Source organism: Haliotis cracherodii, unplaced genomic scaffold (genome assembly GCF_022045235.1).
Source record: "Haliotis cracherodii isolate W230 unplaced genomic scaffold, xgHalCrac1.p SCAF_8, whole genome shotgun sequence".
NCBI classification, from domain to species: Eukaryota; Metazoa; Mollusca; class Gastropoda; order Lepetellida; family Haliotidae; genus Haliotis; species Haliotis cracherodii.
Window position 1 is genome coordinate 24750726 of NW_027266341.1, and position 22790 is coordinate 24773515.

At 39.6% G+C, this 22790-nt stretch overlaps 2 protein-coding genes across 2 annotated transcripts in view; one reads left to right on the forward strand and one right to left on the reverse strand.

Annotated features, from left to right (window-relative positions):
- LOC139449933 (uncharacterized) overlaps positions 1-22790 on the forward strand; it is a 238979-nt gene that overhangs the window by 136419 nt on the left and 79770 nt on the right. The window contains exons 8-12 of the mRNA XM_071231546.1: positions 1019-1122; positions 1405-1529; positions 3347-3591; positions 5013-5213; positions 8261-8434. Coding sequence (XP_071087647.1) covers positions 1019-1122; positions 1405-1529; positions 3347-3591; positions 5013-5213; positions 8261-8434 — 849 coding nt within the window. The remainder of the gene's footprint in view (positions 1-1018; positions 1123-1404; positions 1530-3346; positions 3592-5012; positions 5214-8260; positions 8435-22790) is intronic.
- LOC139449932 (neuronal membrane glycoprotein M6-a-like) overlaps positions 1-22790 on the reverse strand; it is a 242031-nt gene that overhangs the window by 5487 nt on the left and 213754 nt on the right. The window lies entirely within an intron of this gene.

Here is a 22790-nt window from a genome sequence, read left to right on the forward strand (position 1 = left end):
TCTACTTACGACCTTGAACTTCGAGTTGTAAGTGAGAGTAGCGCCCCTAGGACCAAGTGGACAGTCGTTACTTACTGATGCAATCCTGTGTCGTAAATATTTTGTGTGTCTTATAGGTAATTACAACAAATTTCATAATATATCAAATCTCCTGACTCCTATGAAATCACATGGTAAACATGACATGACTCAACTCGTCGGCTCCACTCACTCTGCGTTTGAAGCTAGATTTTCAGTTGCATGCAAAACTGTGTGATCTTCATGAATATAAATGCTATCATGAATATGATTTGAGAACTGGCATCACATCGTTTCTTATAATCGTCTGGAAGAAAGCTGGGCACTTTATTGCCAGGTTGAGAACAGCCTATGGTCGAATCCTCAGCTAGGAATGTGGTATTCATACGCCACTCTTACACCACAAACATATTTTTCAATGGTGAATTTAGATTTTATGCAAAGTTTAAGTGAGTAGAATGTTTCTCTTGTCCCCGTTAGAAACCATTCTTATTACAACTCATGTATTTCAAAATGTATCAAACTTGCTTTCACTCGTTATGTTCACTTTCGCTCATTATATTCACTTTAAAGCACACTCATTGTATTTAAAATGTTTGAATCGATATAAGTATTGCTTTTTGTAATATTTTAGATATATACACAGTGTGGTACCTACGTGTGTCTGGTTAACAGAATATTTTACCACATTTGAAGTTACATTAAGTTAGGAAAGAAAATAACATTCTTTTAGTAATATACATCTTCATGTCGGCATAATTTGTTGAGAAATGCATGATGTTATGCTTACAGGAATATGTATGTGCAGAGAAGAAAATTTAGTATCTATAGTTTTTTATTTTAATTTTAATTTTCTATGAAAGATAATTTTTAGCTGATGTGTGAAAAAGCAAACTTTCCTCATTCAAATATGGGGCGCAATATTAGGACCATATTTGTGTGTTGTTGTTGTGTATGGTGATATAAATGAGTTTCATTTCTCTCCACATCTATACTGAAGGTGTGGGCAGATGGGTGTCGCCTTGTACTGACCACGCTAGGATGTGGTACGGGGTGTATCATCACGTTATCAGGATACGCACATCTCGGCAGTCATTGCTTCAGGTGGGTGTACTGACCAGGCTATACTGACCATTGCGTCAGGTCAGAATGTTTTTGTCTTTGACATCCCATTCAAACACTTCTGCACTGATGAAATTCTAGCCAAGACATTAAGAGTTGTCTCCCTTTAATTTTTCACTGCTTGAGCTTCCTGCCTTGCTAGTGTCAGAAAACATCTTTCAGATATTATTTTCACATATCCTTTATTATATTGACAATGAACAGATTAAGTTTTTATTTTCAGTTTTAGTGATTTTTCAGTTTTTTCATTTGTCTTTTCCTCAGAAACTGCTTGTGCGTGACATTTGCCAGTATCGCCACGACAACAGTAGCTGGTTGCTGCATGTTCTCAATGCTGGGTGTCTACGGTCTGTCATCAAATCGGCCAATCAGCAACCTCACCCTCACAAGTATACTGTCACATCTTCATCCATCGTATTTTACATGTTTTATGCATCTGTAGAATGTACATACATATCATATGTTTAATCAGGGAACATGTATGATCACTAAAAGCTGGAGGAAGAAGTAATGAGTACCATCATGGATCTCATTTCAGGGAATATATGATGATTATACATATCCCCTGTAGCATATATAGAGATTATTATACAAGCATGTGTGTCATACTGTGTGAGAATTCTTGTATTTTCCGAACAAGAGCAAGGATAAGACATGTATTCATTTACAAGTTATATAAAATCAGTGTGACACACATGCGAGTGTAATAAATGCTTTATTACCCATTATATCCTAATCTTTTTGAACTTCCCTTTGGAAACATCCACTGGACCCTGTTGTATCAAACCGATCACAACTGCTGTCTTAGAAAACCACAATTGTTGAATGACGTCAGCAATCTTCAGTTATGACACAGTTTCTAGTTGGACGTCATTCAAATAAGATTCAAATGACGTCAACAAATGTTTTCATGATGACTTCAACAAAACCTGCACATTGAGTGATATTTGCACTAGTGCACATATGCTTTTTATGATAGACACGGATATTTCTAAGGGTAGTAATATGCCATAGTTATATATTTTGTGATGATAAATATCTGATAATATAAAATGGTTACCTCACTCAAGTGAAATAACGCTTTATACTTGAATTATTTTCAGTCTTATAGACAGGATGTATATGTTTCAGGATGTATCAGGTTGTTAGCATACTTCTATATGGGGTATATATGTTTCAGGATGTATCAGGTTGTTAGAATACTTCTATATGGGGTATATATGTTTCAGGATGTATCAGGTTGTTAGAATACTTCTATATGGGGTATATGTTTCAGGATGTATCAGGTTGTTAGAATACTTCTATATGGGGTATATATATGTTTCAGGATGTATCAGGTTGTTAGCATCCTTCTTGAGGGGGTATATATGTTTCAGGATGTATCAGGTTGTTAGAATACTTCTGTATGGGGTATATATGTTTCAGGATTTATCATGTTGTTAGAATACTTCTATATGGAGTATATATGTTTCAGGATGTATAAGGTTGTAAGCATCCGTCTTGAGGGGGTATATATGTTTCAGGATGTATCAGGTTGTTAGAATACTTCTATATGGAGTACATATGTTTCAGGATGTATCAGGTTGTTAGAATCCTTCTATATGGAGTATATATGTTTCAGGATGTATCATGTTGTTAGAATCCTTCTATATGGAGTATATGTTTCAGGATGTATCAGGTTGTTAACATACTTCAAGATTGAGTATATATGTTTCAGGATGTATCAGGTTGTTAGAATACTTCTATATGGAGTATATATGTTTCAGGATGTATAAGGTTGTAAGCATCCGTCTTGAGGGGGTATATATGTTTTAGGATGTATCAGGTTGTTAGAATACTTCCATATGGGGTATATATGTTTCAAGATGTATCAGGTTGTTAACATCCTTCTTGAGGGGGTATATATGTTTCAGGATGTATTAGGTTGTTAGCATACTTCTATATGGGGTACATATGTTTTAGGATGTATCAGGTTAATAGAATACTTCTATATGGAGTATATATGTTTCAGGATGTATCAGGTTGTTAACATACTTCTATATGGAGTATATATGTTTCAGGATGTATCATGTTGTTAGCATACTTCAAGATGGAGTATATATGTTTCAGGATGTATCAGGTTGTTAACATACTTCAAGATGGGGTATATATGTTTCAGGATGTATCAGGTTGTTAACATACTTCAAGACGGGTACATATGTTTCAGACATTGACTTTGGGTTTGCCATCTTCCCAGCTGTAAGTTCATCACTCTCGGTTGCCCCCTTGTGGTCTGTCATCTTCTACGTCACGCTCTTCATCGCGGGGGTCAGCACCCAGGCGGTCCTCCTCCACACCATCCACGCCGAGGTTGTCTGGAAGCTGCATCTCAACACGCACGTCAGACGCCTCGTCTGCCTCATCATTATCTTCATCATCCTGTTTTCTGTCAGCCTCATAACGGCCACACAGGTGATTCAAAGGCAGCTGCCCTTTAAATTTATGATTAAAGTCATTGGGGGGGGGGGGGGGGGGGGCAGCCCTGGTCCCCATGAAGTTATAAGATATCCTCCGTGGTCTAGTGGATAGAACATTTACCAAGAGCGTAAGGACGGTGGTTCGATCCCCAGTCGCCTCATGCAAAACGACTTTGAGTTTTGAACTTTTTGTTACCCTGCCTAGCACTTTACATTAAGGTGACAGAACAAGGACTGGTCGTCTCAGAGTCTCATATACTGTTTATGAGTGGGGTAACCATTTAAGACTGAGGTATGGTATCTCAGTGGGGTAGCACTATAAGACTTGCATTAGTCTGGACTAGTACAAGCAGCCACACACACACACACATACCTGTACATGTGTAAGAGTGAATATTATCCTACTCTGTTTTCTATCCCGGGGATAAAATTCTCTAGTGTCAGGATGATTCTCCCTAGTGAATTTGAACCCATACCAGTGTGTTTAATCGTATCCTATGCTATACTCTGGAGTAAAACCTCCCCGGGGATATTTAGGTAGGATATAATCCTTGCTTACACATGCACATCGCTATATAAGTGCAGTAATCTTGAACGCAATGTTAAAGCCCATTTTACCTCACCTCACCAAAAAGTCATACAATCTGACTGATGAGGAGACCTAGCTGATTGTTTGTCATATGCCTTGATGGATCATGCTCGTGGTATCAACCACTGGTTTGCATGTCCCAGATTCAAACTGTTACAGGCTAGGGTGATATACCTGTTATACTGCTGACTGTAACATAATACAAAGTCCCTTACTTGCTGGTATTTTTTGTGGCCTGTGTTTTTTACTGATAGGTCAGTGGTTGTAAACAAATGGTTAAAAAAAGATAATAATTTGTCTGATGCTTGTCTTGGTGAAGTTACAACCATGACATAAATACACATGGGTCATGAATAAAGCGTACAAGATGGTGTGGCATTAAAAATATGACAAGCATTAGGGGAGGGTACCGTATTCGACGTAATAAGCTCCCCGCTCTGATAAGCGCCCACGGCGATATTTGCTGATATATGCGCTAGTGAACAAGCCCAATTAGCATCACTTCCGATTGATCAATGTACACAAGACTTATTTATTCGGTATAATACACAGGTGTGTTATATGACCCTAATTTTATGGGCAATTAAATTCTTAAATTTCAGGCTGTCGGCATAAACCACGAAATTTATCTTTGAACTATGGTTTTTTTCACCAGAATAATATTCTAATTATTAAGAGCCCCTTATTTCTAATTTTGAGAGCGCCCTGGGCGCTTATTACGTCGAATACCATTATTATTTTCAGTACATTAGTGAATCAACAGTCTCTGAACCACCAACCCATTTAATAAATGACTGGTCCTTTATAAGACTTTTTCTCTTTTTAAGGCGGGCTTGTACGTAGTTCAGCTCCTGGATAAATATGTGTACAAAGTGGCCATCCCGTGCATATGTCTGTTGGAGACAGTTGTGACCATGTGGCTGTATGGAGTTCGGAGGTTTGCAACTCGTATATCGGACATGACCGGCAGTGCCGAGAGCCCGTGTATGAGGTGGATGTGGAAGCTTGGCATGCCCATATTCCTTATGGTGAGTCTGCTTCAAAGATAAGGATAAAACTATATAAAATATTCTTCATGACGCTAGAAAAGGCTTCATTCTGATTGTAAGAATCAGGTATCTAATTCCATTTGATACCTCAAAACTAACACGCCTTTTCACACAGATCCTTATGTTTGAAAACATTGATCTATTGATCGCCTTGATGCATATAACATATAACAATGGCCATTTCCAAATGAAAATAAGATGTGTATAATCTACAAATCACTATATCAAATTTCAAAACGCAGTAGATATGTCTCTAAAAAACTCAAAAGAATTTATGTCACAGCAAAAATATATTTGGATATTTATTCTAAAATATTTTATTTGCTGCTTTGAATGTTTATAGTTTATAATTTAAAACTGTTGGTCTTTGGTATATTACCAGTTACTCTTTAGCTCACCGGGTTTGAAGGACCAAGGTGAGCTTATGCCATACCGTGGCGTCCGTCCATCCATCAACCATAGTTGGTTGGAAGCATTCTCCGGTGGTGAGGATTCAAAATTGTACAAATGGTGGAGCTGACCCCCCAGGGGGCTGAGGGGCGGGGCCAAATAGGCGTAATTTGGCTATATTGCTATAAACGACTTCTTCTCTGGAACTAAGTATAGATATCAAACATATTTGGTTTGAAACATTCTCCGGTGGTGAGGATTCAAAATTTGTACAAATGGAGTAGCTGACCCCCCCAGGGGCTGAGGGGCAGGGCCAAAAAGAGTTTATAACTTTGACAGTTAAGATCCCCACTGTCTAACCACATGCACAATTGCTTAGAATAATGAGAGGAATGGACATATGCTACCAGAAAGGCCCGGGGGTCTTGCTCTACCCCTGGAGACTTAACCCCTGGGTCATAACTTTGAAACAGTTGAGATCCCCACCCCATAACCGTACATACAATTGCTGGGCATGAAGAGACAAACACAATCATGATATTAGAATTGAGCCTCGGGTCTGCCACACCCCTAGGGATTAAGTTCTTGGGTGAAAACTTGGAAACAATTGAGATCCCCATTCTATTACCATATACATGTATACATGTAATTGCTTAGTATAAAAAGACAAATATACATATGCTTCCAGGACTGGCTCTTTTGTTCATCTGTCTGGCACTTCCAAAGGAGTTATAACCATGACCATAACATTCAAACTGATATTATCCCCGCCCTATAATAAACAGATACATTGTATACATTTGTTTCTTAAGAAGAGAATATCACATTTATGCCAATAGGATTCATCCTTGGGTCCAGCCTTGCCTCTGGAAACTTAGATCCTGGATCATAACTTGGAAACGGTTCAGATCTGTATGCAACATTTGTATCTATAGAAGTACACATTCATGCTGTTATATTTGCTATCCACCCCTTTTAAATGCTGACAGAGTCAAAATTACAAAATATTTGCAGTATTATATACATGTACAATACAAATGGATATTTTGTTTTAATGTGTAAATAATCATGTGAATGATACAGGCCCTATGGGCCTCTTGTTTATGTTTGGAACACTGTTACAGATCCCATGGCCTTGTATTTCAATTGCGAAAACAACATTTAAGAATTGACTTCCCTGTGTGAGTTCATTGGAGTATGAACCTTCATAGAGTGAGGGCCAAACTGTATGAATGTCGGAGCTTGCGTGGTAGATCCTTATACCATTGTCAAGCAAGGCGACGTTTCGGTATAGATCTATACCGAAATGTTGCCTTTACAGTAAATAAAGTTGTTATCCATATGTTGTCTCTACTTTGGAATGTTATCATCATTTAACTTAATTATTTTGTCTGCCGGCAAGTAAACATTGGTTTGCTCCCTTGAAGTTATTCCACTGCTGACAAACTAACTGAAGCAGACATAAAATATTCACCAAAAATATTTCCTAAAATTCTCATAGTTTGAGTTGTATGATGTAGAGTGGTAATGTCAGGGGCTTGCGAGAACCAGGTTGTAGTTTGTTTCCAAAGTTGGATGGTTTACATGTTAACTTGACTTTTATTTTAAATTGTGTATGGAATTGTTGGAAATTATTCACATAAATGATTATTACATTGACACAAGAGTAGGTATGCATGGGCGGATACAGCTTAAGATCTATTTATTGTCTTTGGTGGTAATTTATACAGAAATAAAGATATTTTATGAAATGAAAAAGGGGGGGGGGGGCGCAACCCCGCAACCCCCCTCCCTCTGTATCCGCCCATGGTATGCAACATGTCTACACTTATTGAAAAAGGAGACATTATCAGCCATTATACCTATGATTAAAACAAAACAAACCATGGCAAGTGACTGTCAGTAGGGTAGCAATGTGTGGCTTAATGACCACTGACCAGTCTCTGTGACCAGGCTGAGTTAACATACCCGGTAGTTCCTCTAATAAGCACTAGGGGCTTATTCCCTGAACAAGCTTCAAACCCAGTTGGTAATGGAAGCGTGGTGGTAGATAGAGACCAAGCTCTTAATGTTTCAACTTCAACATAAGGTACAGTACCAGTCACTAATCATTTGACATACACAGATATTATTTATACCCAGGAGAAGTAATTTAAGTCTAGAATACTCTGTGATTATTGGATACACGGCTCTTATTGTTTTGTATGCTGCTTTGTACCCTGCACTTATTCGAGGCCAGTGTCTATCACATAGAGACTTGGTGCTTTTTAGAGGAAATATGGTATGTCGCTTCATATCCCAACGGCATGAATCCTTTCAAACAATATGAAGTAGATGTTCATCTGATCCAGATTGTGTGAACTGAGTGAGTGAGTGAGTGAGTGGGTGAGTATGGTTTTACGCCGCTTTTAGCAATTTTCCAGCAATATCACAGGCTGGGACACCAGAAATGGGCTTCACACATTGTACCCATGTCGGGAATGGAACCCAGGTCTTCGGCGTGATGAGCGAATGCTTTAACCACTAGACTACCCGACCGCCCCGTGTGAACTGAGAATATGTTTTGTGAATGTTATTTTTTCTTATGTTTGATCCTCATCTTTCAGTGAACCTTTTATTTTTATTCTAACTTGCAGATAGCCCTTGGCCTGTCTGTTCTGTCTGAGGAGACGGTGAGGGGGCCCCAGGGGACAGAGAACTTGCCTGTGTGGGGGCAGGCTCTTGGCTGGCTGCTCAGCTTCCTACCCCCTCTCGTCATGGCAGGATCTGGCATCATCTTCTTCGCCACCTTCAGTGGACCCTTCAGAGTGGTGAGTTGTCTCCCTTCTTTCAAATTTCACACACACGTATATAGGTGGGACACTGTCGTAACATATGTTTCAGAAATACGTGAAAAATAATCTTGAACAAATTATCAGTTCAAGAACAAAAAAGTTCTTCAGCATGTCAAATCCAATTTACATTAATTAGGTCATTGAATCTGCTGTGGTTTTAAAAAAGAATTACAGTTTTATTCCTGCCTGGCTCACAAAAACCATAGTGATGGTGCCTTAAACTAGGGCTGGGGCGAGTCCAAATTTAGTACCCGGATACCCGACCCCCTATTACCTGACCCTACCCGGGTATCCACTGTAGGTCTCAAGTGGGGTACAAAATGTTCATTTGGGAATTGTTTTACTGAAAAAGTATTTAGATCTGAGCGTACAAAACGATTTGACCATGTATACACTGAAGTTGACTGAAGCTTTGTCTTTACTCAAACATATAAATGAATGTGCGCGTAGTCAGAAAGAAATGCGAACATTAGCGACTTTCACTTGTGTAATCATAATTTTTTATTGTTATTGTAATTAAACAATACATCACATGACTAACCACGGGTCTGGGTAGTCGTGTGGGTACCCGGGTCCTACTCAGTACCCACCCGACCTGAGTACCCGAGTTACCTGTCCCAGCCCTACCTTAAACTGTTAATGAGTCATCATTAGATGTCCATCTCTCATTGTACTTAGAAATGGAACCATGGGTGAGTTAAGTAAAATACTTGATAAGAAATACTGTGACATTTTTTTATTTGAAACTAAATGGCAATGCAGAGCTTCAAGTTTCTTTTTCTTTAATATCTTCCAAACTGAGACACATCTAATCTGAAAAGACTGAAGTGAGAAAATGTATATATACTATTCAGAAAATGTTAAAGAGCTCCCAATTCTTTCATGTTAGTAAGTTAATTTGTCACGACATTACAGTGAGTGTGAGTGAGTTGGGTTTAACGCCGTTTTTAACAGTATTCCAGTTATATTGCGGCATGTCAGCTTAATGTGGGAGGAAAGCCCGAAGTGATGCAGGTCTTAGACGTTTTACCACTTTGGTGAAACCCACGAGCACGGGTATGGTGCTGACAAACCTAGAAACATAATCGGGGCGAACCGGGATTCGAACCCACAATCATAGGTTTCTGGCATGCCCAAGGGATGCAACTCTGCACAGCGAATCGCGGAGCCTTAGACGACTGGGCCACCCGTGCCCCGCAACGACATTACAGATTAACTATAGTAAGACTAACAAAAATAATAGTCTTGGTTCTCAGGCACTGCCAACATCATCATAAAGTTCATTTCACGTTTTGTTTTTGTTTCCATTTTCAATTTTTTGTTGTTCATTGTGTTTAAGTATTGGGACTTTTATATTTTTTGGAAAATGGAAATAAAAACAAAACGTGTGGTAGACTTTATGATGATGCGGGTGGTGCCTGAGAACCAAGACTATTATTTTTTTTAGCCTAATATGAAAGAATTGGGTGTTCTTTAACTACTTTTGAGAAGTATATTTAGTTCCCTTGGTTATCCCAGGGTATTGGGACTTATTCTGTTCAAATGTGATATGAACATTCATTAGTTTAGTAGTTGAAGTGTAAGTAGTAGTTCGTCAGTGTATCCATCTTGTCTACAGTTCGCTTCAGACAAGAGGGTCCTAATGGGTTAATTGTAAAACAACTTGTGAGTCAAATGTTTGTCGTAAAAGATTTATGTAAAATGTTAAAGGTTGATTAATATGTTTTGAGCTGCACATAGAAGTAATCGCGTAATAGTGAAATCTTTTGCTGTGGACATTACGTGATGTCATAGATGTATATCCACAACAACATGAGTCAATTGAGCAAATGTCGGGACAACTAGGGATGGGACGGGTAACTCGGGTACTCGGGTCGGGTTGGTCCTGAGTAGGACCGGGTACCCACTTGACTACCAAGCTCAATGGTTAGTCAGGTGACATACTGTTTAATGTTTAAAACTCAATGGTTACACTACAAGTATAGCTAATGTTCACATTTCTTTCTCACTATGCAAGCATTCGTTGTGACTTTTATATGTTCGAGTAAGGATAAAGCGTCTATCAACTGAAGTGTATACATGACCAGATCGTTTTATACGTGTATCTAAATAGTTTTTGCCAGTGCTGCAGTAAAAAGTTCCCATTCGGACATTTTGTACCCAACTCTTGAGACCTATAGCGGTAATCCGGGTAGGGCCGGGTAATAGGGGGTCAGGTACCCGGGTAGTAAATTTGGACTCGTCCCAGCCCTAGTGACAACCTTTGGAAAATGAACTTGAGGATTGCGCGTTGAATGTGACCCCTATTCTTGAAGGCCAGTCCAGAGAATGATCCAGGATATGGTGATAGTCGCCCGGCGATTGACTGAGCATCATATTGCTATTTCAGTGGGTATTTTCCAGGAAAGAATACATTCCATTATCACAGGAACTTTGGCAATGAAGAAAGTATCAGCTTGTTTGGTCATGTTGCTTCTGACACCTGATAAAATAAAAGCAACAAAACCCTTTCCCTTATTCATAAGAAATCTCTGCCAAAAACAAGTCAGTTGTACGATTCCGACTATATCATGAACATGTTTTTATGAATCACTATCAAATAGAGATGATACACAGTGAAAACAGACCAGGCACAACAGTTCTTATGATAATCTAGCTCTGTTTGAAGCTGATCTAGAAAGGTTTGTGTCTATGAATGACACCTGGAGTCCTCACTTCCAGCCTGAATCCAAACAACAATCAAAACAGTCAAAGCTTTTGCTATCATCACCACCAAAGAATACAAAGATCGTCCCGTCAACTGGAAAGGTTATAGCCTCCATGTGGAAACTGTGGGAACCTGGGAAAAGGTCTGTTCTTCCGTCAGGATACATGTGCCAGTGCTCCAATCAGTCAGTGCTGCGGCTACAATCCAAGAGTGTGGCTTTGAACCCCTTTAACACTAACCTTATTCTACTGATCTGGGCCCCGTTACTCAAAGGGATCTTAGCGCTACGATGATCGTAAGCCTATGGTATAGTATGGGACTTACGATCTTACGATCACCTTAGTGCTAAGATCGCTTTGAGGAACAGGGCCCAGGATCTGTAAGACTTCCATCTGTTCCTAAACAGGAAGAAAACTCTAGCCAGGACCCAAATTGACTGGAATAATGATGACATTATAGCAGCTGTAGAGAATGTTTTGGACAGCCAAGATAACTGATATGAAACTGGGATAAAATCCTTCCATCGTTGACAGAATTAGTGTATCAATGTGGAAGGGGATTGTGTTGAAAAATAGATCATTTTAATGTATTATGTTATTTGTCCGACCCGCACATTGGAGGAACATCAAATCTTCAGTACATAACAAAATCGCAGTTGGCTCAATCACTGTTTAATGTGGAACTGGCACTGCCTCACACAGCTGCCCAGGTTACAACAACATAATGACGTCACACCTAAAGTGACGTCACTGCACGTGCGCATTGGCGCACTTACAATGTAAACATACCTAACATGCACAACATTTCTCCCCCTTAAAAGAAATTACTTTCTACTTCTCTAACCAATACATTTACAATATTCAGAACACAGTACTATGAGCTATTTTCTAAAGTTATAATTTAACAATGTTACAACTTTCAACCATAAATGATAAACTCATATATATATATATATATATAATATCTGCTACACATTGCTGAATACTTTATTCTACATTGTGTTCTCACAGGGTTAGTCTATCGGGAGGTTTTCTCACTCTTTCTGAACGTCTCACGGTTTGTTTTGCCGGTACATTTGCAATTGTCACCTCACTGTCTTCACACTGGCGTTCATCACATTGCTGTGATGCACTAGGTATTCCTATAGGGTCGCCTTTGTTGACCCTGATACTTTCTACAGTCCCTGCACTACAGTCACTTTGAACAATCATGTTCTCGTTACCATGGTTACTAGTTGCATCTCTACACCTCAATTGATCAATATGACGCTTGACAGTTCTATTGCCAATGTCAACATCATAATGTCTTTCACCACATTTTGTCATCACCTTGCCAGCCGTCCATTTGTCTTCTTTGTTGTACTCACGCACCCACACCTTATCATTGTCATTTAGCTGTCTTGTGTCGCCAGGTTGACACAATGAAGAAGACTGTTTTGTAGCAACAACATCAGCATGATTAGGCTTGATTAAGTCAAGTCTACATCTTAGTTCTCTTCCAAGAAAAAGTTTTGCTGGAGTTTCTTGAGTTGTGCAATGGGGACTAGAACGATAGGCTAGCAGAAACCTATCAATCTTCTTCTGTAATGTTGCATCATCCCCTCTAGTTGATTTCATAGCTTGTTTGAAGGATTGAACAGCTCTCTCAGCCAGTCCGTTAGTAGCAGGATGATATGGAGCAGATAAAATGTGTTTTACACCATTACTTCTCAAGAATGTTTCAAACTCATTTGACACAAATTGTGGACCATTATCTGTAACAACTTGCAGTGGTAATCCATATTTCGCGAACAAACCTCTCATCACTTTCACTGTCGCATCAGCAGTAGTTGAATTCATAACAATCACCTCTAACCATTTGGAATGAGAATCTACAACAATCAGGTACATGTGACCCATGAAAGGACCAGCAAAGTCCAAATGAATGCGACACCATGGTTTTGATGGCCATGACCAATGATGAACAGGAGCTTTTGTTGGATCATTTTGAACATTCTGGCATGTAATACACATTCTTGCAGTACTTTCAATATCAGCATCTACTCCAGGCCACCACACATAACTTCTAGCAACTGATTTCATTTTCACCATTCCAAAATGACCACCATGTAACTCATTTAGAACACCGTTTCTGAGTTTAGAAGGAATCACTACTCTCATTCCCCATACAATGCATCCTAATTGAATTGAAAGCTCATATCTTCTTGAGTGAAATGGTTTCATTATTTTGTTCTCACTGTGATCTTTATCCCAACCATTCATCACTGCCATGTACACTTGTGAAAGAACAGGATCTCGCCTTGTCTCATTTCTCACATCACCTGCTGTAATAGGCAGATGTTCAAACTGACTTGCATAGAACAATTCTACATCATCACTCACACATTTCGTAGTATCAGGTAGAGGTAAACGAGACAACACATCAGCATTTGCATTGGCAGAGGAAGATTTGTACAGAATTTTGTAATCATATGCACTGAGAATCAATGCCCATCTCTGTAGACGAGCAGCAACTAATGATGGTACTGACCGTCCCTCACCAAACAGGGCAGTGAGAGGTCGATGATCTGTCACGAGAGTGAAATGCCTACCATACACATACTGATGAAATCTTTTCACACCAAATATAATCGCTAGGGCTTCTCTGTCAATTTGTGAATATCCCTTTTCAGCCTTGTTCAGTGTTCTTGAAGCAAATGCAATCGGTCGTTCAGTACCATCACTCATCACATGAGACAACACAGCACCCACGCCATAGGAGGATGCATCACATGCCAATGTTATTGGCAACAATGGATCATAATGACACAACACATCGGAACTTGCAATTTTTGCTTTAGACATTTTGAAAGATTTCTCACATTCAATTGACCATAGCCATTTCTTGTCTTTCTGCAACAGTTCGTTTAACGGGTGAACGATTGTAGAAAGGTTCTGGATGAATCTGCCATAGTAGTTGACTCCACCAAGAAAGGAACGTAGTTGTGTCACATTTTCAGGTCTTGGAGCACTGATGATAGCTTTCACCTTATCTTCTGAAGTATGAAGTCCTTCTTTGTCAATAACATGACCGAGATACTTGACTGAGTCTACAAAGAATTTACACTTACTTTGTTTTACTCTCAAGCCAAATTGTTGTAATCTTGACAAAACTGCATCTAAGTTCTGTAAGTGTTCTTCATCATTTGAACCGGTCACTAGAATATCATCTTGATGACATAATACTTTCTGCAAACCTTGAAGAATTTGGTCCATTGTAGCTTGAAAAATTGCAGGAGCTGAAGCAATGCCGAAAGCAAGTCTTGTGTACCTGTAGAGTCCTTTTGGAGTATTGATGGTGAGTAGTTTCTGTGAGTCTTCATCCACCTCCATTTGTTGATAAGCATGAGCAAGATCAATCTTTGAGAATTTCTGACCTCCGGCAAGTTGAGCGAACATGTCTTCAATCTTGTTTTGTGGATACTGGTTCACATTTAAAGCTGGGTTTACAGTAGATTTGAAATCGCCACAAATTCTGACAGATTTGTCAGGTTTGACCACTGGAACTATTGGTGTAGCCCACTCAGAATGTTCTACTTTGATAATCACGCCATTTTTCTCCATTCTTGAAATTTCTTCACTCACTCTATCATGAAGTGCATAAGGAACAGGCCTAGCTTTCATGTATTTAGGAGACATGCCATCTTTCACTTCTAAATGGGCTTTGATTCCATTAATTGTACCCAGTCCATCAGAAAATACATCACAGTATTTCACAAACATTTCACTGAGTTGATCTTCATTTGACATTTTGTGACACGTGTTGACATTATTTCCTAATGATTTCCAGTCAATATTTACGTATGGTAACCACGCCCTTCCCAGTAACGGAGGACCTTTTCCCTGCACGACATGTAGTGGTAACTGGTTGACTCTTTCACCGTCACGAACGTCAACATGTATGATACCAAGATTTGTGACAAGCTCACCTGTGTATGTTTTCATTGGGATTGGCGATTCTTGTAAGCTGCATTCTGAAAAGTTCTGTCTGTAAACGCCTTCAGTAATGATAGAACTTCTTGAGCCAGTATCTAACTCCATCTTAAGATCACGTCCATTTACATTCACTGTCACCCATATGACATCTGCAGCACCGTGAATAGCGAGCAAATGATTTAGACAGTCACCTAAATCATCTAGAATGTCATCTTCATATTCATGGGTTGAACAAAGTTCTTCATTGATAGCATTTACACGAAAAGTTTGACGCCTACCGTTTCTGTTTACATTGCTGGAGCTAGCACTTCCTGTTTGACGAAACCCGGATGTTGAACTTTGACCTGACCTTTGACTCCATTTCTTCGCTTTGCATACCTCCTGAATATGGCCTTTCTTTTGACAGAATGAGCAAACTGTATCTTTGAAATTACAAGTATCAGCTAAATGCGAAGGCTTTCCACATCTATAGCAATAACGTTCATACCTTGCATTAGATCTTCTGTTGTTGAAAGAAAACACCTCTGACTGTGATTGTTCCTTCGGTAATCCGTTGCGGCACAATTCTTCTGAATCTTTCGCAGCTAATTCCATTGAATTTGCAATTGAAACTGCACGTTCTAGTGTCAATTCTAATTCTGCAAGCAATTTCCTTTGAACATTTACACTTTTCAGTCCAAGAACTAGTTGATCTCTTAAACGTTCATTCAGTGTAGCGCCGAAGTCACAAAATCTAGCCAGTCCTTTCAAAACAACAACATATTGTGAAACAGTTTCGTTTTCGGTCTGCATTTTCTTGTGAAATCTGTATCTTTCAGCAATAACACTTGGTCTAGGCATAAAATGATCACGTAAAACAGTGAATAATTGTTCCAAAGTACGTGTACGAGGCAAATCAGGAGAAACCAACGATTTGAGAACATTGTAAGTTTTTGCACCAATCATGGAAAGAAACCCGGAAACTCTTCGTTCATTTGGAATGTCATTAGCATCGAAATATAAACTCACTCTTTCAGAATATGACATCCAATCTTCTAAACTTTCATCGAACTGTCCAACATCTCCAATGACGCCTGCCATTATGGAAAAGCACTGACTGTATTCACGTATAGAAAGTTTTATCCTCGTCGCCACTGTTGTGTATGTATTATGTTATTTGTCCGACCCGCACATTGGAGGAACATCAAATCTTCAGTACATAACAAAATCGCAGTTGGCTCAATCACTGTTTAATGTGGAACTGGCACTGCCTCACACAGCTGCCCAGGTTACAACAACATAATGACGTCACACCTAAAGTGACGTCACTGCACGTGCGCATTGGCGCACTTACAATGTAAACATACCTAACATGCACAACAGTTTTCCTGTTTGATTTATTGATCAATCCTCATAACTACATTTAACGATCCAACAAAACCAGTGATTGGTATTTGCAAAACATGAATTACAGTAATGACACAAAATCAGAAGCAGCTGTCCATGTTTCCCTACAGACAGACTGTTGATCAATAACTGCATAGAGATGACGTTATATTTTAGCTTCCTATTTGCAACATATATACTTACTAAATATGATGCATAATATGTTTTTACTTAGAGTGACTGAGTGAGTGAGTGAGTATGGTTTTACGCTGCTTTTAGCAATATTCCTGCAATATCATGGCGGGGGACACCAGAAATGGGCTTCACACATTGTAACCATGTCAGGAATCGAACCCAGGTCTTTGGCATGACGAGCTAACACTTTAACCACTAGGCTACCCGACCGCCCCTTTTTACTTAGATGAAAAAATAATGACTACTGACTGAAGCCCTCCCATCGGGATCCTCAGACGGAGTGATTTATGTTAAGTGTGTATATTTGGGTGACAATGCTAGACCTTACAGTTTTTCACTAGTCTTGGACTAATGGACTAGTGACCTTGTTTAACCCAGTACACTAATATCCTTTTGGAAAAGTTCCAGGTCAAATATGTGTGTTGTAAAACATTCTTATTATGAATTATGAGGTACATTAATTACTTAATCTGACATTTATTGCCCTGGAACATGCATAATTCATGACAGTTAAAATATGATATACTGAGAGATATTTCCTAGTTATAGCATAACATCGCCAGCACAGAAACATGTCATCTTACACTGTATAGTCGCTTCTCTATTCTCACCTGTTCCATTTCCTCAGGACAATCCCATTCTCTTTGTAAAGTACCAATTCCAGTACTTTTGGACCCATGAAGATCCGGGGTAGAATTGGTCTTCAGCAACCCATGCTTGCTGTTAAAGGGGACTATGCTTGTTGTAAAAGGCGACTAACGGGATCGGGTGGTCAGACTCGCTGACTTGGTTGATGCATGTCATCGATCTCAATTGCGTGGATCGATGCTCATAATATCAATCACTCTATTGTCTGGTCCAGACTTGATTATTTTAACAGACCGCCGTCATAAAGCTGGAATATTGCTGAGCGCGGCGTAAAACAACAAACCAAACCAAACCAAAATCCAGTACTTTTGGGGGGTTAAGTCCCATCCGGGATTCAAACCCACATTCTCAGAGTGAAGCACCTAATTGCCAGCACATAAAGTCATCTAACCCACTCAGCTTCCAAGGCTTCAACAAAAATGAAAGTCTGAAAATTGGTAGTCTAGTTCACATACTTTGTGTACCCCTCTGATAAATGTAAATTGGCACGACTCCCATGGCTGAAAGCTATGAAAACACAATGCCAAAAAAAATATGAGATATGTACTTTCCTATGGAAGTGTTATACCAAATATAACATTTGTTGCATTTGACCACTTTCTACATGGCACAGTGTGTTCACCACCCCATTTTCACTGACAACTTGTCTGTTGTATGGCGCTGTATCTTGCTGCTTATTACTTCAGGAAAAATATTGTTACGAGTTGATTCCAAAGTTGAAACTCGAAAGATGGTTCTTGTTGTTACCCTGCCTGGAGCTTGTCAATAAGGGGATAAAACAAGGACTGTTCAGGTCAGAGTCACTATACTGTGTCTGAGTTGGGTTTCCACATGTGTGTATATGTGTATGTGTGGCTGCTTGTACTAGTCCAGACTAATGTATAGCGCTAGCCCACTGAGAAACCATGCTGCAGTTTAACATGAATGCCCCACACAGGCACAGTATACACAGATAACTTTGAGCTGATCAGTCCCTATCACATCCTAATGCCAAGTGCCAGGCAGGGAAACAACAAGTGCCATATTTTAACATATTTTGGTATGACACAACCAGGGATCGAACCCCCGAACTGCTCCCCGGGCAGACACTCTATGCACTACACCATCTTTATGAAGTTTGAAACATATACATGTACACTAAACTACATTTAAAATGAACATGCTTATAATGAACTGAAGGATTTAACAAATCCTGTTAATTTGCTGTATATATGCTGTAAATGTGCTTATAACGAACAATGGTCAAAACAAACTAAATTTAGTGGTCCCTTTGAATTCGTTATAACCATATATCACTGTACATTCAATCTGATTCCAATAACATGCTTGTCTCATATTCAGATATTAAATTGTGAAAATGTCTGATTAGGTCATATCTAATCTATACTTTTGTGTAAACATTGAACTTCGTGCTTTGTGCAGGTGCTAGTTCTTTATCACTTATTTCAAGCACCTGTAAAAATTATCCTATTGAAAGAATAAAAAAGTTGAATTCCATAAGTGAACCCTGTCTTCAGCTGTTTAATCATATCAAATATCCAAACAAACCCAGCATTTAGGATGAATGAAGTGGACACTTTCCATTTTTCCATACCCCAAAATGACTTTCAAAGTTGAGTGAGGTTGAGTTGTAACTTGAAGCCATATATTTGTCAGTTGAACTACCCTTCATCATAAGGCCAAATGTGACTTGCAGTAGTGGAGAGCTCTCAAGTCACTGGGTGATTTGTGTCTCTATTGCTGGAGCAGGCATTGTTTCGACCATAAGATTACTTACAGGGAAGGTTTATCCAGTGGTATATATGTGTTCATATTTTGAATCAAGAATATTGTAGGGGGCAGGTTGGCCCAGTTGTCTAATGCGCCCCGATTCGCTGTGCAGAGTTGTGTCCCTTGGGCACGCCAGAAACCAATAATAGTGGTTTCGAATCCCGGTTCGCCCATGATAATGTTTCTAGGTTTGTAAGCACCATACCCTTGCTTGTGGGTTGAAGTGGTAAATATCTGGGACCTGCATGATTTCGGGCTTTCCTCCCACATTAAGCTGACATGCCGTGATATAACTGAATACTGTTAAAAGCGGCATTAAATCCAACTCACTCACTAACACACAAGAATATTGTAACAAGTCTTTGAAAGGCATTTAAAAGTGTTTCTAGTTAAGTTAACAATATTGCTTTTTGCAAATTAAAAGACTGCACAATATTAATTAATGATGGCTGACAGTTCCTCATCTTAATGTTGTCCATTACTTTGTTGTTTGGGACACATGGAAAGAAGTATTATTGTGTTTAAAATGAAAATATACACACCAATAGATATGCCAGAAATGTAGCTGTGATTTATCTTCAAACCTGCGCTTTGTAGTTTTGAAAATACCAAATAGCTCAGATGCTTACACTAAAGTAGTGTGAAGAGTTGTGTCCCTTAGCCATGCCAGGATCTACTGCTCATGGGTTTAAATTGATTTACCTGAACAAAGATCATGGCTAGCCCATTCATCTGTTCATGAATTCCACCAAAGTGGTAAACATCTGTGACCTTTATCACTTTGGGATTTCCTCCCCCATTTAACTGAGACACTGTGATATGACTGAATTACTGTTCAAAGTGGCTTTAATCTAACTCTCTCACAACCCAAATCACATCATTTTGTTATCCCAAAACACCTACAAATGAAGAAAATCATGTGTGTTCCCTTGTGTGTATTTCCTTCTGTGTCCCCTTCTGTGTCCCCTTCTCTGTTTGTGTCTGCTAGGTGTATCTCCTTCTCTGTGTGTCCCCTACGATGTGTGTATCTCCTTCTGTGTGTCCCCTACGATGTGTGTATCTCCTTCTCTGTGTGTCCCCTACGATGTGTGTATCTCCTTCTCTGTGTGTCCCCTACGATGTGTGTATCTCCTTCTGTGTGTCCCCTACTATGTGTGTATCTCCTTCTCTGTGTGTCCCCTACGATGTGTGTATCTCCTTCTGTGTGTCCCCTACTATGTGTGTATCTCCTTCTCTGTGTGTCCCCTACGATGTGTGTATCTCCTTCTGTGTGTCCCCTACGATGTGTGTATCTCCTTCTGTGTGTCCCCTACTATATGTGTATCTCCTTCTGTGTGTCCCCTACGATGTGTGTATCTCCTTCTGTGTGTCCCCTACGATGTGTGTATCTCCTTCTGTGTGTCCCCTACGATGTGTGTATCTCCTTCTGTGTGTCCCCTACGATGTGTGTATCTCCTTCTGTGTGTCCCCTACGATGTGTGTATCTCCTTCTGTGTGTCCCCTACGATGTGTGTATCTCCTTCTGTGTGTCCCCTACTATGTGTGTATCTCCTTCTGTGTGTCCCCTACGATGTGTGTATCTCCTGTGTGTCCCCTACGATGTGTGTATCTCCTTCTGTGTGTCCCCTACGATGTGTGTATCCCCTTCTGTGTGTCCCCTACGATGTGTGTATCCCCTTCTGTGTGTCCCCTACGATGTGTGTATCTCCTTCTGTGTGTCCCCTACGATGTGTGTATCTCCTTCTGTGTGTCCCCTACGATGTGTGTATCTCCTTCTGTGTGTCCCCTACGATGTGTGTATCTCCTTCTGTGTGTCCCCTACGATGTGTGTATCTCCTTCTGTGTGTCCCCTACGATGTGTGTATCTCCTTCTGTGTGTCCCCTACGATGTGTGTATCTCCTTCTGTGTGTCCCCTACGATGTGTGTATCTCCTTCTGTGTGTCCCCTACGATGTGTGTATCTCCTTCTGTGTGTCCCCTACTATATGTGTATCTCCTTCTGTGTGTCCCCTACGATGTGTGTATCTCCTTCTGTGTGTCCCCTACGATGTGTGTATCTCCTTCTGTGTGTCCCCTACGATGTGTGTATCTCCTTCTGTGTGTCCCCTACGATGTGTGTATCTCCTTCTGTGTGTATGTTTCGCTGTATGCCTAATCCCTTCTGTGTGTTTGCCTATGTTTCCTTGTATGCCTATGTCCTTCTTGGTATACTTGATGAAATGCACCAAGCAACCCTACATTCATTCTTCATGTGAATCAGCAAAGAAAGAATGTACACTGATGCCAAGAAAAAATTTAAAGTAGGACATATAGAATGCCTCCTGTCTGAAATGTTTTCAAAATGTGAATGGAAATCTAAAAATTACTTTATTATGCCTTAATGAAATGTTTTCCTCAATAACAAAAAAACAGTTTATAACAATGTCTGCAATTATACAATCGTATTGAGTTACACCTAATCGTTAATGTGACTGGTCCACACACATTAAGGACGCATGAACATATTAACCTGCAAGTACGAGACAGGAAATGGGCAGTTGGAGTGGATCATCTGTTCTGTAAGAGATGCTAATGGCAAGGCTAGCATGTCGCTGTGTGTCACGAGAATGCCGGTCGATTTACAACACGGCAGAGGTTTCTGTCATTCAGGGTCTGTATATCTGTCAACTCGCCTTTTCAGCCCCCTTGTTGTTTTTGACAAAATAAATGTGAATGTTGGCTGTCGAGCTAAGACATTACCTTTGTATTGTTTAACAAGGATGTTGCCATGCAGTTTCTCCTATAAGGAATGGACAATGTTTGTGAAATAGTCACCTGAAATAGACAATGACAGATGAGTTTAGAGTTCAGTGTTGTTCACCAAGGTAATGCCCTTACACTCACAATGGACAGGTAGGTAACTGTTATATATTTTTACGATTAGCTCGTGTCCATGCTCACTTAGATGTTTCATGCCTAGTTGTAGACTGTGCTGCAAAATGTGTTGATGTTGTCTAACTGGTTGAACATTTTGTTGACTTTTGAGACGAAAAGTTGAAATGATGTCCAAAATTGGGCATCTGTTTCAAGTGATTGAGTCAAAATTCTTACTTAGTCATTAAGTGTTGAAAATACTTGACTGTGTACAAGAATGTAACAGTTCTTCAGTGTGGAATTTAAGGTGGAAATGTATCTGAAGAAGTTATATGACAAATTGTACATTCTTTAAATATTTAGACTGGAAAGGTGAATTTAAAGCGTGTTTTGCAAGGTAAGATAAATCATTTATTTTGGTGAGTATCTTGATGACGTGGTCGTCTTATCTAGAGTTTGTCAAGAATTAGGAAATAACAACGATGAAGGAAGTAAGATGCAGTTCTGTAAGATCGGGAAGTGTTGATGGAGGGGGACCGGAGCTCCAGAATGTGCACAAAAAAAATCACCATTTCCCAAATAGTGTTGAGCTGATTGCATAGAAATCCGTATGACATTTTCAAAAACCCAATATTATAACAACACACTGCGTAATTACACAATATGTCGTTTTCAACTTGTTGCGTGTATTTCTTAAAGGTCTCTATTTACTGATCCAATGCAAGCATCGTACATGCATGAGTGAGTGAGTATGGTTTTATGCTGCTTTTAGAAATATTCCATCAATATCATGGCACGGGGACACCAGAAATGGGCTTTA